Source organism: Doryrhamphus excisus, chromosome 18, assembly GCF_030265055.1.
Source record: "Doryrhamphus excisus isolate RoL2022-K1 chromosome 18, RoL_Dexc_1.0, whole genome shotgun sequence".
NCBI classification, from domain to species: domain Eukaryota; kingdom Metazoa; phylum Chordata; class Actinopteri; order Syngnathiformes; family Syngnathidae; genus Doryrhamphus; species Doryrhamphus excisus.
In genome coordinates, this window is record NC_080483.1 from 4,401,783 (window position 1) to 4,416,321 (window position 14,539).

Genomic DNA, 14,539 nt, shown 5'->3' on the forward strand with positions numbered 1-14,539 from the left:
AGGATAAATAAGGATTAATACTGTTGACCATTGGTGAGTCGTTTGGCCTGTAATGTGGATAAGTTTGTAAAGCAACATGTGTGGGTTTTTTGATTGTAAAAACACAACAAGGCTGTTTTTGCCACATTCTTATGTATTTGCAGCGGCAGCACCAAAGGGGGAGACGAGGAGGGTAATTGTCTCAAGGTGTGGAGAGAGCTCAGCAGGCTGTTATTGTGCCGCTCTGCTCCCTGCAGTGTGTCATTATAGCGAGTGTTTGTGTGCCCGGCCATGATGTTGAAAGACAGGTACGAGGGGAAAAGAAAAAAAAAAAGAGTGGGTCAGATGTGTGAAGCGAAGCGCAGCTTCCCTTTAACTTGCAAATAATAACACAAATAAATGTATTCACTCTGGGGGGAGGAAAGAATCACAAACAAAAATAAGAATTATTATTGTGTACAAAGCCAAAGGCATGACATGTTTGGGAGAGTGCACATGTGCGTGTGCATGCGTGTGTGTGTGTGTGTGTGTTGTAGCCCCAGTGGGGGTTTCTTCTGGAGTTCATCCCTCTTGAAGGAGGGAAGGAAAGGGAGGAGTGGAGGGAGGAGAGTGAAGCTGTCTAGTATACAAACTATTCACACTGCAGGCCCGCATGTGTCGCCTCACACACACGCACACACACACACACTCAATAAGCTGCTAACTTAATCCATTCGGACCTGATTGAAGGAATTGAATGAAGTTAGCCAAACACAAAAACGTGACTTCAGTGTGCAGCACATCGGAAAATACATGAAACATGTTTTTATTCCTGCAAGAAAACATGGAATATGACTTCTAGTAAGGTGGAGAATATGAACCAAAAAGGGTTCTTGTAAAGATTTTCTTGTATTATACGTCATGTTCTGGTATTTTTGGACTTTGAAGTTAATCTTGCCTGGGTCTCAGTTTTGATTTAAGACAATATTATATTATTATGATGAATATGAATAATTGTTATTATTTTGGACTTACAGAATGCTTTTTAAGATACATTCAAATGTTTAACAGGAGTTCATTTTAAACCGAGTATTGCATTCTTTATAGTTGAATTATTTTATTTCTTGTATGTTTTTCTTTATATTTAATATTTCTGTTGTGTGTAATTTTTTTTATATGCAGAATATAAATTCTGTCACATTTTTGTAAGTTTGTGGTCTACCTATATTTGAAGAAACAAGATGATGCCGGATGAATTAGGATTGAAATTAGGATGGTTTCTCTGAAGCGGATTCAATCAAGTTCCCCGAGCCACGGTTGTCCAACGTGTGTACGGTGAAGAGGACATCATCATCATTTGGCTTTTCGGTGCGCCTCGCTGTTTTCCTCCCGACTGTTTTTTGTTTGTGTTTGGACCAAAGCCAGCATTTCTTTCTGAAGTCACTGCATAAAAATGAAAGCCACGTCAAGAAGAATATTTCAAATGAAAGCACGCTGGTTTGCCTTGAAAGATGAAATAGGAGTCTGGAGAAGGTTGAAGGAGTGGATTGGGAGGGAAAGTGAGGGGTTCTCGGCGCGGCCAATCACACACCTCGGCTCCTCCCGGACCCCGCCCCTCCCCTCTGTGCTCATGCGGTTGGAGAGCGAGAGGCCCAGAGAGCTGGCGAGAGGGGAACTGAGATCAGTTACACAGAGCTGAGGCACCAACAAGTGACCCGAGAGCAGAAAGGAGGAGGAGCGCTGAAGAGTGAACACTTTGGAGGCATGTTTGACTGCATGGAGGCTCTGGGGCTGGCCCCCCGGCCACGCTACGATGTGTCTGCACAGGGCTCCTGCATGCTGGCCAAGGCCCCGCCGTTCTTCTCCAGCCTGGACCCTTTTGCCTGGGCCGGGACTGGCAGCCTCCAGTGTGAGTACACTCTGTGGTGCCACCTCATTCTGTCCATCACACCCATTGTGTGTATATGTGTGTGTGTGTGTGAGTGTGAGTGTGTGTGCGCGCTTATCAGGGCAGCCGCTTATGTGTTATCACGGCGCTCTCTGCACAGGAAGAGGCAGATTCCTCTGGATGCTCTGTGCCCGTTCTCACCCCGCCGTCCGTTTGTTTGTGTGCTTAGCGGGGGCTTTGTGAGCGCGCGTTTATACATCATCGTGTTTGTTTTCTTTATGAATGACTTCACATGATTGACAGCCGCTTTCAACAATGCAGGACCTGACCTGGCAGCTGTAGTCCACAAAACAATGTCTCCACAGAAACAAGCTTTGACAGATTGAAGGCCGGCGGGCCTTGAAGTCACGCTGTTGTGATTTTCCTATGAGAAAGTCATGCACGCGTTTGACTTTCGGCGCTTTAACAACGCTAAGATCATCACGGCCGCACATTATCACACTTTTGCCTCTGTGGTTTGTGGTCTTTGAACCATTTGGAGTGGACGCATGGCTTTGGACGCTCTTGAAAGCGAGCGGTCCAAATCTGCAAATCTGTCCAAGCGTTGGGGCCCGAGCCCAAATTTGGAATGACAATTTTTTTTAGGCTTACGAACATTTGCCTTTAAAATAATCAGCAAAAAACACCTTGGTCATAGCTTGACTCCAAACCTAATCCCATTCCAATACTACAAACACGAGGACATGACACAGGGTTTTCTACGGTTAGTGGTCACAGTAGGTCATTAGGTCACTAGCACCAATGCTTCCTGACACTCTCGCTCATGGGTGTCCAAAGTGCGGTCCAAGGGCTATTTGGAGCCTGTGGCACATTCAAAAAAATTGAATTTGACAAGAAAGACTAAATTCTAAATATTAAAAGAAAAAAATGTCATTTAGTAGCATAATGTTGACATATTAAAGAAGGTTTTTTAATATTCTGAAAAGAAACGTGTACCTTTAGCCGTGTCAGGAACAAATGAAGTGAAGAATCCACATGTATAAAAAACATTTTGCTCATTTCTCTTTTTTTTTTGCTTGTTTGCCACCTTTAAATGTTTCAGATCATCAACAAATGTACATATTAGTCAATGACAACACAACTGAACACAAAATGCAGTTTTGAAGTGAATCTCTCTATTAGGGATGTTCCCTAATAATAAATATAATAATAAAAATAATAATAAAAATAATAAAAAGCTAATAACTGGTTGGGCCACCCTTAGCAGCAACAACTGCAATCAAGCGTTTGCGATAACTTCCAGCATGAAGCCTTTTTAAGGTCACGCCACAGCATGTCAATAGGATTGAGGTCAGGACTTGGACTAGGCCACTCCAAAGTCTTCATTTGGTTTTTCTTCAGCCATTCCGAGGTGGACTCGCTGGCGTGTTTTGGATCATTGTCCTGCTGCAGAACCCAAGATGGTTTGGGGCTTGAGGTCACCAACAGATTATCATAGCAAGTCTTCCAGGTCCTTAAGCAGCCCCAGACCATCACACTACCACCACCATATTTTACTGTCGGTATGATATTCTTTTAATGTAATGGGACACACACCTTCCAAAATGTTCAACGTCTCATGGTCTCATCAGACCACAAAGTATTGTCCAAAAGGTCTTGGGGGTCATCAAGATATTTTCTGGCAAAACAGAGATGAGCCTCAATTTTCTTTTTGTTTTGTTCAGTACCAAAGACGTGTTTATTTATACAGTTTTATAAACCCAAAGGCCCAATCCCAACACTGAGATGCTAAAAGAGGTTATTTTAAGACATAAAAACGACCACTGGGTGGTGGAAGTGCATTGAATAAGAGCTCAGTAGAGATCATGTGGATGGAAAAGCCACGCATGACAGGAAGAAGGACGTGGGAAAGCATGGTGAAGTGTAGCATGTAGATGCATGCACACGTGCACACGTGCGCACACGAGCACATACACAGTTTAGCTCAAAATATGAAAAACATACCTATGTTTGACCCCTGATTATGAAAGAATGGAAAGGTAGAACTTTTCCATTCTTTCATAGTCATGTTCCATGTTTACATAACCATTGGACACAATATTCTGTGTGCCTTGAAAGATCAGTCAAAATCATGTAAAATAGCTGATACTACGGGGTTGTCTTTTGAAAAAGGGCTGGAAATAAAAAAAATGTCATATAAAAAGTGCATTGTGTTGTCACCAACTAATATTTCAATGTATTTGGTGATCTGAAACATTTAAGTGTGACAAAAATAAGAAATCAGAAAGGGGGAAAACACTTTTCACATTACTGTATTTTGGGAATAAAGTCATAATATTATGAAAGAACATTTTTCCATTATTTTCGAAGAAAGTTGAAATATTTAAAAAAAATATGCTGTCTGCGTGACAAGCGGTTCTAGACGAAAATATAATATGCAAAGACCAGAACAGTAATATTTTTCTAAAAACTTTTTTTCCTGTAAAATTGATGCAAAACCCTGAAGTGGGTTTTTACAAGAACAAGAAACAAAATGGGACCAGCGTGTCTTACCGTACCAGTTTTTCTTATTACATGTAGGATTGGGTATTGTTTCCATATTATCTGATACCGGTGCCGATGCCGAAGCGGAAGCCAGTGGATCACCCACATCACATAAAATCCACAACAAATTGTGTGCAAAAAGTGCATTCAAAATCCAAAAGATTGAACAGTATTTTAAGTGCATGAATAATTAGAGCAGAAATCGATCTGATTGGCCATCTGATTGTGCCGATGTCTACCAGCGTAACAACAAGCAAAATGACCTGCTGGTGTTGTGTGACGACGTTCTGAATTCCGAGTTTGTGAAAGCCCTGCGGCGTTAGCGGTGGCTCATGAGGCTCATGTGTGGACAGCAACGGGAAAACAAGTGTAAGTCGTTTTTAGCTGGTAGCAACCCGCTCAGTTAAGGCGGGTCGCTACCAGCTAACAATGACTTACACTTGGCACTTCCTGCCATTGATATTGATATGAATACAAATGATGGTTTTGATCGGCGGATGACAGACAACCGCTAAGGCAACAGAAACATGTATCGACTTGTCAAACTCGGAGCGTATTTACGGCATTAGGAGGGTCGGCCATCGAGCATTGCCAAGTCCATAGCGTTGCCTAACGATGACGGACGAGCGGCCGCCTTGACAAACACCACAACGAGGCCTGTTTGGACTCGCTCACGTAGGAGCTTCCCAGATGTCAGCCTCAGGGTGCACTCGTGCTCAGCGCAATCGTACCGTGCCTGGGCCCGCTTTCCACCTAAAGCACGGCACGCTTGGCGAGTAGGAACGGTCTAAAGCACAATACCAATGTACAGCATAAGTCATAGAAGGACACGTTCTTAATGATTAACCACACAATTCATCATAGAAATAAAATACCAAAACTCAAAGTCATCAAACCGTCACATTCCACAGTGGAAGTCATCAGAATGGCTGGAAATAATCCACAAAGTACAAGGAAATAGCAGTAAAATGGCAGAATTAGAAGCGATAGAACAAAAGATTTGCTGGTAATTCACGTTCAGCTCGTTGGGCTTTTTTTTTCAAACAAACAAAAGTGATCAACCGGAAGAGTCCCGGAATAACCTGTTTGTCTATTTGAAGAGAAACGCTGACTCACCTGTGCCATTCATACCTTTACACTCCATACAGTTACAGTATGCTTCATGCTATTATTATTATTATTATTAATAACACAGTTACTATTCTAAACATACTTATTTGTGTGTTTTCTCGTACTGTTAGTAAACTTCACTGCTCTCTGCTCGAGTGTCACGTCTCTCTTCTGGGTGGAATGAAACATTTATGATCATTTATGGATGTATCATAGATGGGGGGAGGGGGGGGGGTCACTGGAATGCTTTTGAAGCAAATAGCTTTTATATGACATCATCTAGTCATAAACCTTCCAAAAGAATTTGCTCTCAGACATTTCATTGAGAGCTAAGGCATTGTCTGACATTGCTCGAGAAGGTGACAAAAATTAGTTCATTTTCAATTTATTCATGTTAGTTTTCTGAGACAAATAAAAAGGTGATCAAAGTGACAAAACACATTCCTGCGGCTATAAATTCAATTGTGTATTTTTAATATTGGAGCTAATTTTCACTGGAAAATCTCGAATGCTAACAAGATTTGTATTTATTTGTTTAATACGTGAGACTCATACTTGATGGACATTTATGTACATTCATACATACCTCATTTTCTATTTGTTGATCATTTTGGCAGCTTGTGGCTTTCTTTTTTTCCAATTCTAATACTGGACTTTTAGACTGGACAGCCATACCAAGTTTCAGGCGACGCTACCAAATAGTCATGCCTTTTTTGGATTTGAACTCTTTAAAGGAGAACTGCACCTTTTTTTTATTTTGCCCATCATTCCCAATCTTTATGTGAAACATGAACACATATTTATTTCCCTTTTCTGTGTATTCTAATGTGAGAAAATGAGTTAATATGAGCTAGCTACCAACGGACGTCATGGTAAATACCTATTTTGACGCTAAAGCCCTCACATAAAAAGAAAAACTTCAAAAACAAAAACACCAAAATTGGTCCGTGTACATAACTGACTTGTATATTAACCAACTACAGCCATATTATTATTGTAGCAGCTAACATGAAAAATTATTTTTATATGGTTGATTAACAAGACTCAACAAGATGCTGGTTTGCCGTCAGTGTTTTTTACCTGAAGACTGGAGCACACGTCTTGTGCTGGAACACACAGCCATCCCAAGCTGTTTTCAATCATCAAAATACTGCAACTATTCCATGTTATCATGAGTGTACATGTTAATGCATGATCACAGCATGGATATCAAACCATGTGGTTCGAGGTTTTTTTAGAGGGCTTCATCATCGAAATAGGTGTATCCCAATGACAGCATTGTAAGATAGCTCCTATTAACTTGTTTTCTCGTGTTATAATGCACAGAAAAGGGAAAGAAATATGTGTTCATGTTTCACACAAGGATTGTTAATGATGGGCAAAATAAAAAAAAAGTGCAGTTCCCCTTTAAATGCCAGTTAAGTCCTAAAAAAACTTCAAAATGAATTCCTTTTCAAATAACTAGTATAAGGCTGGTTTGGTTTGGTGCTGTTTAGAATCTTGGGCACTTCAAAGATTGTGTCAGAATGGTGGTGATTATGTACAGCGGTTAGCATGTTGGCCACGCAGTCGGGAGATCGGGAAGATCTGTGTGAACCCCGAATCTCCCCTCGGCCATCTCTGTGTGGAGTTTGGGTGTTCTCCCTGTACATGCGTACTCCGGTTTCCTCCCACATTCCAAAAACATGCTAGGTTAATTATCGACTCCAAATTGTCCATAGGTATGAATGTGAGTGTGAATGGTTGTTTGTCTATATGTGCCCTGTGATTGGCTGGCCACCAGTCCAGGGTGGGGTAGGCACAACCCCAGTGAGGATAAGCGGCATAGATGATGGATGGCAAAATTGATATGATTGCATTTGAACTTTTTGATGTCGTGCCTCTGGGCACCTTGGTAGCGAAACATTTACTTGGAAATATTGTTTTCAAATCACCGTCCAGCACATGAATGTCTTTATGTTGTGGAAAAATGAATGTGATATTTTCTAATGATTCCAACATTGTTGAAGGTGCTCGTCAAATGGATGGGGGTAACGACGCATAACACCAACCGTAGTCGTGGTGTCACATAAAGAATCAAGAGAAGAGATAAAAGAAAGTAAATCCACACAAGGCAACGACCCATACTACATGGAATGATAAAAAACACATTACACAACATTAAATATGTAATATTAACAACTTTTTCCAAAGCTTGCTGGGAAGCGTATGTGTATGTACAGATTTAAAGTTTTGTTGGAATAAAATAGCGTTTTTAGAATGGGGGACATTGTTACAGTAACTATACTTTTTTTTTCAAATTCAGTATTTGATATGATTGACGAATCTTACATAAATGTACAATACATAATCTTGCATAAGACAAGTTATTAAACACTCAATCCTGAGTTTTATGATGTAGAAACGATGTCAAATAAAATTTAGTCCAGCCTAAACGCATTTTTCTTAGGGGGAAAAAAAAGGTCTCGTTGACTTCCGCGTTATCAAGTACGATGTTGTCCCGCTTTTCGTGCGCCTCGGCCTTCCCCCTGCCCCCGCTCCGCTCATCACCGTCTTCGCCAAAAAGAGACTTCCGTAAAGGTAAAAGGGATGTTACATGTTCATTTAGCCATTTCATTTCTACATTCTCAATTATTACACATTTTATATATAGAATATATATTTATTATAATAAAATGTGTCTTGTGTGTGATTTCCTATGGGAGAAATTGATTTGAGTTTCCATGGAGCCTTTCGGAATGGATGGAAAAAGTTGATTTATAAACTTTATATCTGGATCACTGGATGCAGATAGTGTATGTTTCTCGTCGGTGTGTGTGTGTGTGTGTGTGTGTGTGCCTTCCTACGCATGAACGTGAGAGGACATTAGAAAGAAGTAGACGCCCCACAGCCCCTTTCCATGAGTGTGTGGTATCAGGAGTGTGTGTCCCTCCTCCTCTCTAATGTCATCCTCGCAGACCCACGGCTCAGCTTACACGCCTCGTGTTGTGTAACCTGCAGCTCTTTAATGAAGCCATTAGAATTAGAAAAGGTCTCAATTAAGAGATTAGCAGGCATGGGGTGGGGGGGGGTATGAAAGAGGAGGAGAGGGTTTGAATTTGGTTTTGGGATTATCCCCACACCACCCTGACACCCCCACCACTCTGGTTGACTTCTTATATGATGGTGTTTTAGGCCCATGGGGGGGGGGGGGGGGGGTATGCTAGTCCAGATGGGAAGAGATGAGCAAGCACCCACCATGCCATTCACATGCAATGTACTCAACTTACTATAGCATGACTGTAATGCGATTGCTCCTCGCTGGTTATTATGATTCATAACTGACACGTTGCATAAAGAAATGAAACACAAACATTTGAAATAATCCAAAAGTCAAACTGACAGCACATTTCTTACACACTCAAGACGTGTCATGTAATTCATGCGATTGCTCCTCGATAGTGTCAATGATATCTGACACAATACAATACAAAGTCATTTAACTGGTCATCTTTACAATTACAGCAAGGTTGTGTGTGTGTATATATATATAAATATATATATGTGTGTATATATATAAATATATATATGTGTGTATATATATAAATATATATATGTGTGTGTGTGTGTATATATATATATATATGTATATATATGTATATATATATGCATATATATATGTATATATATATATATATGTATGTATATATATGTATATATATATGCATATATATATGTATATATATATATATATGTATGTATGTGTATATATATGTATGTATGTATATATATATATGTATATATGTATATATATGTGTATATATATATATATATATATATATATATATATATATATATATATATATATATATATATATATATATATATATATATATATATATATATACACACACACATATACACACATGTGTTGCTTTCCAAAACATGAAAATGGCCAAGTTGCATCCTTTCATTCTTCATTATGTGTCCCTCATCGGGAAAAACATTTGGACACTGGTGAGTTCCAGTAATGGGAAGGGAATCAACCTTCTTTGTTTATTTGTTTTTAGCAGCATGAAGCTTGCATCGATAATTGCGTGTTGCAGGCCCATAAATGAGAAATCAATCAGGGCGAAATGAGAAGAGGTGAAGGTTGCTACGCGGCACGTCCAGTTTGATTTCAGTCTCAAGTCTAAAGTGAAATGATTCCCCATGTGGGACGTTTCCAGCCATGTTGCTGCAATCCGCCTCAAATCCAAGGGCGTTGTTCACCAGTGTGTGAAGCTTGTCAAGTTGAAGTATTTGTCCAGGATTTCTGGTGAGCTTGTGCAAACGTGTGTGTGTTTTTTTTATGGAGTCGTCTTCAGGACAGCAGCCTGGTTTCACAGGCTTTGCTTTAAGAGGCGCTACCAATGACAGGAAGGACTCCTCCTCCTGCCAAGGCAGGAAGGCAGGAGAAGACGGGGGGGAGAAGAGGGTTGTTATGGAGGGCTACGGGTGGATAGAGGGGAGTGGGTGGTGGGGGGCTGGCGCTGGTATTGAACTTAGAACAGCTGATGAAAGGGATTGTCACTCACATCTCCCCCATCTCCTCCCTGCTGTTGTGGTAATTACTCACTCAGCATATTTGCGGTCAACCCCCCTTCACCCCCCACCCCTTCCACACACACACACACACACACACACTCTGTTGGTGAATCCTAACAAAGTAACTTGAAGCACTTGATCGTGACAATCCACTGAAAGTGGACAGACGTTTGCATCTCCAAACCAGCAGCATCACACAAACCATGCAGGCGAGCCACCCATGCCCCCCCCACCACACACACACACATTCACATGTGCACATACATTCCACGTGGTGCTGCTGAACATTTGTGGAGCCAGAATTGATGTAAGAACTGCAACTTTCATATTACTGCAATAACACAACATAGTGGGTATTTTTAAAAGTGAAAAAAAGAAGTACAACACTGTTTACCTATTTATTTCATATATAGCTAGTATATATTTGTGCAGACAGTAACATCTGTATGGTATATCTACAACTACATGTATAGTTGGAATCTAACAAGAAAAAGTTATCATTTCATTGGAGTATTATTTCATGGAATATTATGAGGAAAACAAACAACATTTAGTTGCATACAGTTTATATATTACAGAAAAAAGATGTTACTTTAAGTTGTATTTTTTGGAATGTGAAAAAGTTCAAATGTTATGAAAATTAAGTCAAAATATTATAGGAATAAAGTCATAATTACAAGAAGAAAGTTGAACTAGTTGTCCAATGAGGTTCATTTGGTTTAGCATTCACGCATTCTAAAAAGACCAGAGATTATTTTTCATACCTGTACGGTCGTTATGCTGCCCCCATGCAGGTATGAAAAACTATCTCCAGTCGGTAAAAAAGAACTTCAGAAAATTGAAATAGTTGCACATTTTTTTAAAGCAGAAATGGAAAAAAAGGTGCATTTTACGAGAATAAAGTCAAAATATCAAAGTCATATTCTACTTGTAATATTATAAAAAAAATAACATCATTCTGGCAGCATAGGGTTGAAATATAAAAAACAATACATTATTTTAAAAAATGTAATATTATAGGAACGTAATAATGTAACAAAAATTAGTTAAAATATTATGGGGATAAAGTCAGGAAAAATAATGTTGAACCATTCAAGGAAAAATATGTTTTATTTCTTAATATTTCAAATATGTGCTGCTAAAATGACCTTATATCCCTCATATAATATTACAATTGGCCACTCCAAATTGTCCATAGGTATGAATGTGAGTGTGAATGGTTGTTTGTCTATATGTGCCCTGTGATTGGCTGGCCACCAGTCCAGGGTGTACCCCGCCTCTCGCCCGAAGACAGCTGGGATAGGCTCCAGCACTGCCGCGACCCTTGTGAGGAAAAGCGGTAGAAAATGAATGAATATAATATTACAAGTTTATTGTAAAAAAAAATGTTGACTTTTTTCCCCATAGAATATGACTGGGTTCTCGTAACATTTCACTTTTGTACTATTTAAAGCTTCTTTTTTTATTTTTATTTATTTATATTTATATATTTATATTTAATGTATTTATTTTATTTAATATTTTATTTTATTTATTTATTTTTTCCAATTACAACATAATATTTTTCCTCATAATATGACATTATTCTGGTTTTCATGTTAAATAATTCTATTTGTAGACTGTGCCACGGGTGATTAAAAAAACAGCCGTGATCCACACTTTGGACAACACTGTCTTAAGAGTGTCACCCAAGTGTGACGCTATGTGGGCCCCCCCAGGCCAACATCTAGTTGTGTGATGTGCCATGTTGGAAGGTGAAGTGGAGCTGCATGCCATATGTCACTGTGTCACACAGACACAAGCAATAAAATAAAAAAGCAGCCACATGCTGCTGTGTGTGTGTGTGTGTGTGTGTGTGTGTGTGTGTGTGTTTGTGTGTGAGTGAGAGACAGAGACACATGACATCAGTCTTGGCCTTTGATTGTCTTGGACTTGTGAACACACTCTGGCAGATTGGTCAAGTGCGACTGAGACTCGGGCGGCGCCAAATGGGCAGGCTGCTTTTCAGATGTCATCTAAGCGTGAACTCCAAGGCCAAACTGGGATGTTGTTGTTGTGGTACGGAATTGTGGGCGACAGGAAGTGGCAGTTCTTGTGGAATAACCGTATTGCCATGGAGCTGACACTCAAGACGGAATACAGCAGAATGCACAAAATACACAAAAATCCTTGTTTATTGCCGTGCCGCCAAGTACAATTTCTTATTTATACATTTTTCTAGTTAGAGCATATATCTCAATACACTTTTGAACACTATTAGAGCCCTGTAGACATGAAGTAACACCCCTATAGTCAACTTGACACTCCTAATACCCTTTTCCTGACAAGGGTCGCGGGGTGCTGGAGCCTATCCCAACTGTCTTCGGGCGAGTGGCGGGGTACAACCTGGACTGGTGGCCAGCTAATCACAGGGCACATATAGACAAACAACCATTCACACTCACATTCATACCTATGGACAATTTGGAGTGGCCAATTAACCTAGCATGTTTTTGGAATGTGGGAGGAAACCGGAGTACCCGGAGAAAACCCACGCATGCACGGGGAGAACATGTAAACTCCACACAGAGATGGCCGAGGGTGGAATTGAACCCTGGTCTCCTAGTTGTGAGGTCTACGCGCGAACCACTCAATCGCCGTGCAGCCTTGTGTCTTGTCTTATGTTTGTAATTTACTACGTTTAGCCATTTAATGCTTGAATATGCATAATTTAGGTCAAAAATATGTAACACTAATATGCAAATTGCTTGACAGATAGTCGGTCATATTCAACCGCAAAACACCACCATTTATTCATATTTTTGAAGAAACCGTGATCGAGTGAAGCAGAAAAATTCGAAGTGCAAAGTGCTAGTAGTGTACTTCCATAAGTATACTTAGTTCCAGAGTGTACAAATCTTGAATCAAATTATGAATACTTGCACCGTTACAGTCGAGTGGTTAGCGCGCAGACCTCACAGCTAGGAGACCAGGGTTCAATTCCACCCTTGGCCATCTCTGGGTGGAGTTTGCATGTTCTCCCCGTGCATGCGTGGGTTTTCTCCGGGTACTCCGGTTTCCTCCCACATTCCAAAAACATGCTAGGTTAATTGGCCACTCCAAATTGTCCATAGGTATGAATGTGAGTGTGAATGGTTGTTTGTCTATATGTGCCCTGTGATTGGCTGGCCACCAGTCCTCTCGCCCGAAGACAGTTGGGATAGGCTCCAGCACACCCGCGACCCTCGTGAGGAAAAGCGGTAGAAAATGAATGAATGAACGAATGCACCGTTACAGCCCTAGTGGTAAGTGTCCATTACTGCACACTCATCGTTTTGAGTGTTTTGAATGCATACTGTGACATCTGCGTACTACGTTGTACCCAACGTGTGGTGTGAGTACACTTGATGACATGATGAGATGACAAGTAAGTAAGTAAGTATGTAAGTATGCAAGCGCTATGCTGTTGCCAGGATGTTGTGGCTCCAGTAAAGGAGACAATGTTTGAATTGGTCGCTGATTCCCACCAGTCATGTTGTCTCTTGTGGTTCCAACAAAGGTGTGCTGCTGATTGATGGAATGACACACACACACACACACACACAGAGGGAGAGAGAGAGGGAGGGTTGAGCAGCAGGTTAAGACCAGGTTGCTGTTTCTTCAAGCCCAGCCTCCGAGGCCGAGCTCAGTTCAGGGTGATGACAGGTCTCTGACAGTTTTTGGCTCCTCTCCCTCTTTTTCGTCACGCCAGGTAGCACCCCCCCATCATAGCCTGTCTCTTCCTCAACTCACGTCACGCCTGCTCGCCCTTTTCTCACCACACTCAGACGTGGTTGTCAGTCGCTGGCGCTCTGCTGGCGCCAGATGCGCCTCCACACTTTCAATAGCAGCTTTTTTTTTTTAACTCTTTGCATTGTTACTATGTCAACACATGTCAGGTGACAGCGTTAGCTCCACCCATACTCACTCACCTGAGTTGGAAAAGACTACAAAGTCAACACCTTGTTTGGTGCTCCGTAATGAAACACAATGGAAGCGCTAGGTTTTATACACTTCAAATATCATATACTTTATGTTTCTTTTATTATAGCTTATTTATCTTCACCTTACAAACACCTCTGAGTGCAGTAATCCCTTTCCACTTCGTCCTTCAAATTTCACTCTGTCATGGAAAGTATATGAATCAATAAATCGCCGTTGATTATTTATCAAAAATGTGCATATTTCAAGTCATTTGACACATTATTTTTTGCCTAAATTACACATTTTCAAGCATAAAAATTGATAAATGAAGTAAAAAACAAAAATAAGCCATCCAGAAGATGCATTCAAAGATGTGATACAACACCACACACAAGTCTTATTTATGTCTTTATTTTCTCTTAACTCTATTGTATTGGGTAATAGGAATGTAAATGTGACTATAGGGGTGTTATGTAGTCACTAGAGGCCTCTAATAATGTTCAAAACCATATTTAGGTTTTCTATGCTACC

General features: G+C 40.4%; 1 protein-coding gene across 2 annotated transcripts in view; it reads left to right on the forward strand.

Moving 5' to 3' along the window:
* The window catches only part of LOC131105952 (retinoic acid receptor gamma-A-like), a 45,276-nt gene that overhangs the window by 23,256 nt on the left and 7,481 nt on the right, over positions 1-14,539 (forward strand). The window contains exon 1 of one of the 2 annotated variants that reach the window (XM_058054518.1): positions 1,324-1,867. The exons of the other annotated variant lie outside the window; for it this stretch is intronic. Within the exon in view, the coding sequence (XP_057910501.1) occupies positions 1,723-1,867 (145 nt within the window). The 5' untranslated portion in view covers positions 1,324-1,722. Of the gene's footprint in view, positions 1-1,323; positions 1,868-14,539 lie in introns of those variants that run through there. 2 annotated transcript variants of the gene reach the window in all.